At 35.6% G+C, this 2,831-nt stretch overlaps 1 protein-coding gene across 2 annotated transcripts in view; it reads left to right on the top strand.

Moving 5' to 3' along the window:
• The window catches only part of nkpd1 (NTPase, KAP family P-loop domain containing 1), a 22,988-nt gene that overhangs the window by 17,668 nt on the left and 2,489 nt on the right, over positions 1 to 2,831 (top strand). The window contains exon 6 of one of the 2 annotated variants that reach the window (XM_007553984.2): positions 376 to 701. The exons of the other annotated variant lie outside the window; for it this stretch is intronic. Within the exon in view, the coding sequence (XP_007554046.1) occupies positions 376 to 615 (240 nt within the window). The 3' untranslated portion in view covers positions 616 to 701. Of the gene's footprint in view, positions 1 to 375; positions 702 to 2,831 lie in introns of those variants that run through there. 2 annotated transcript variants of the gene reach the window in all.

Here is a 2,831-nt window from a genome sequence, read left to right as displayed (position 1 = left end):
CAAGTCTTATCAAAATGACCACAGACGACATATGTGAAGAGGTGAGGAGTTTGGACAGTTAGTTTGTCTGACTTGTGCACTTATAGCATATCTTGCTATAATTAATTTATTTCCATTGGGTAGTTTTGTTCTACATCGTTCTTTAAAGATCTGTCTAGATCTTTATAGCTCATTTTTTTAAAACTTTCATATTTAAATCTGTAATGACAGTCAGAATGAGATCTTGTTGGACATTTTTCCATCACGTTATGTTTTTGCTGTGATAGTTGTGCACATTCCTTTATGCATTTTGTGATAAAAGTATTTTAGAACATTTCTCAGTCTTACTCATTGACCTAACATATTCCCATTGTATTTTATATTCTTTTTTTTCAGATGGAGAGAATGAAATTGGACAGTACGTACAGGGAAACAGTGAAAAAACATAAACTCAATGGCTCTGCTCTGGTCTTTGGTGACACAGAAGATCTGAAAGTCCTTCTGGGTATGACATTCGGTGAATGGACAACTTTCAAACTTCACTTCTTGAGTTTCCTGTCACCCTCCAGCCACAGCACGAGAACATGCTACCCTTACCTGCCAAAACACACCTGTCCAAGTTCCTCCAGTGTGTAGCGAAGAAATAATTACTCATCTACCACCAGCCTGTGTTAACAGCTGCCTTTTGTCACATATTTAAATACATTTTGTGTGCTAAGGTACACTGAGTGTTCTGAATCTTTTTTTTTAACCCCTTTCCATGTTTGTATGGCTTTGATAAGCAGATGTGTTGAAATATGTTTTCATTACACCTCATCTGTTGGTTCTGGCTTCCAGGATATGGAGTCAAGTCCCAGAGTGCAACATTTTTCACCCACTGTATAAATATATTAATTCACAGCTGAACTACAACTCAAGCGTGTTAGTGAGTCATTTGACTTCTACTGATAGTGTTTAGCATATGCATGTTGCTTTTAATGTAATTATTGTTCATAACCATTTAATTAAAAAAAAACACTAACATTAATTCATAAGAGTTCAGTTGTAAGTAAAACTGTCACATTATGACCTCTAAAAAACTTAACACCACAGAGCACTGAAGTTATGCAGTGGGGAAAAAAGATTCCCCACAATTCCCCATAAGCTCATAATTATTAATTCCTGTAAACTTAAATTCAACAATATATGTTCAGAATACTTTATTGCTCTTTGGTGAAGCAGACCATAAGATGTAATAAACTGTATGTTTTCATTCCATCCTAAATGCCAAGTCAAGTGAAATGTAAATAAAGTGTTCCAATAGTAAAATTAGAAACCTTATTTTGGGTGGCTGTCTTTTCAAAACACACTCAACTTTAAAAATAATCAAAGCAACCTGAGGGTTTGTTGGTGACATTTTCATCAAACAAGTTAAAATATTAACTAGAGAACAGTTCTATTTGCCTTCCTTTTAGTTGTGCACCTTTGAATGTTATGTTAATTAATACAGAAATATTGCACAAATCTAGCCATTTACGATACATAAGCACATTCAGACAGCATACATTATTAGATTTTGAAATATAAGACAAAACCCATGCCAGGGGCATGAATTATCACTGTTAATTTCACAATTTGATTTCTTATATTCATTAATGATATTAATTTTATGTAACACTTTGAAGACTTCAAGATTTTTCTAAAAATTACAATTAATCAATTTAATAATAGAGACATTAAGGCTCAAAGGATTCTGTATTCAGCAGTTAATTACAGACAAACATGGGTACAGCTATTCTGAGTGAAGATTCAAGTTGTACTGTAGAAGCCATTCCCATTAAAGCTCTTCTTGTTTTTAAGGCACATGAGATGTGTTAAAGAAAAGTAAGAGGCACAACAAACATGAGGTGGAAGAGTTGCATGTGACTAGATTTTATGGTTTGCATCAATGAACATATTAAGACTTACTTGAGAGTGAGCTTGGTGTTGCAGGTGGAGCAGGAGAAACAACTGACACACCAGGCTTTGTTGAGAGCAGACACAACTGAGGGGGTGCAGAAGAAAGAAATAAAAACAGAAGATTCAGCTGCTGTCACTGAAAGCAACACTTTGTTCATTACTGAACCACAGAACTTTTTTTAATTATTGAACCACAGAAGATCCTAATTATGTGTTTTATCACACTGATGCTCACCATCGCCTTCAATCACACGGTTGCAGTGATAACACACGTCCCCAAAGAGCTTGACAGCAGAGAAACAAGGAGAGAAAGCAAACAAATTCCTTCATTGTCTTCCTGCGTTGTGATGTTGGTCGTGTCATTCAAAGCCAAGTTTTAGCTTCTTACCTGATTGTAATGCGTCTCACAGTAAGCCAAACCTTTTCTCTCATAATGACCGAGGAAAGGTTTCTCACATTTGGCACAAACAAAGTGCTGTAAAGAAGCAGCTGTTACTATGGGGAAGACGCATTTCTAATGAAAGTCAAATACTGATCAAACTGAAGAGATGCTGGCTGAAATCTAAACATGATATAAATGACTGTTAAATAGTCGGGAACATTTACAAGTAAAATGTCTGAAACTACATAAAACACTGCAGTTTGTATGTAGTCTCCTCTTGTTGTGTACCCATGCATCCCATAATACAGAGCATTCATGGTGTAACTAATAAAAAAAAAGAACCTCATGTCTGTCATATACATTTCTGAAGTGGTTGGATGTAAAACTACTTGCTGCCAATTAACATCTTCAGCATTACACCGCCTGCTGAACACTGTTAATAGTGTCAAACTTTTAGAGAGTATGAAATGCAGCAGCCTTCAGTCAGATGAATCCATCATTTGATCTGCCTTGCTTGACCTCTGGAGAATTC

Source organism: Poecilia formosa, unplaced genomic scaffold (genome assembly GCF_000485575.1).
Source record: "Poecilia formosa unplaced genomic scaffold, Poecilia_formosa-5.1.2 Scaffold60, whole genome shotgun sequence".
NCBI classification, from domain to species: domain Eukaryota; kingdom Metazoa; phylum Chordata; class Actinopteri; order Cyprinodontiformes; family Poeciliidae; genus Poecilia; species Poecilia formosa.
This window is presented reverse-complemented; position numbering and strand designations above follow the sequence as displayed.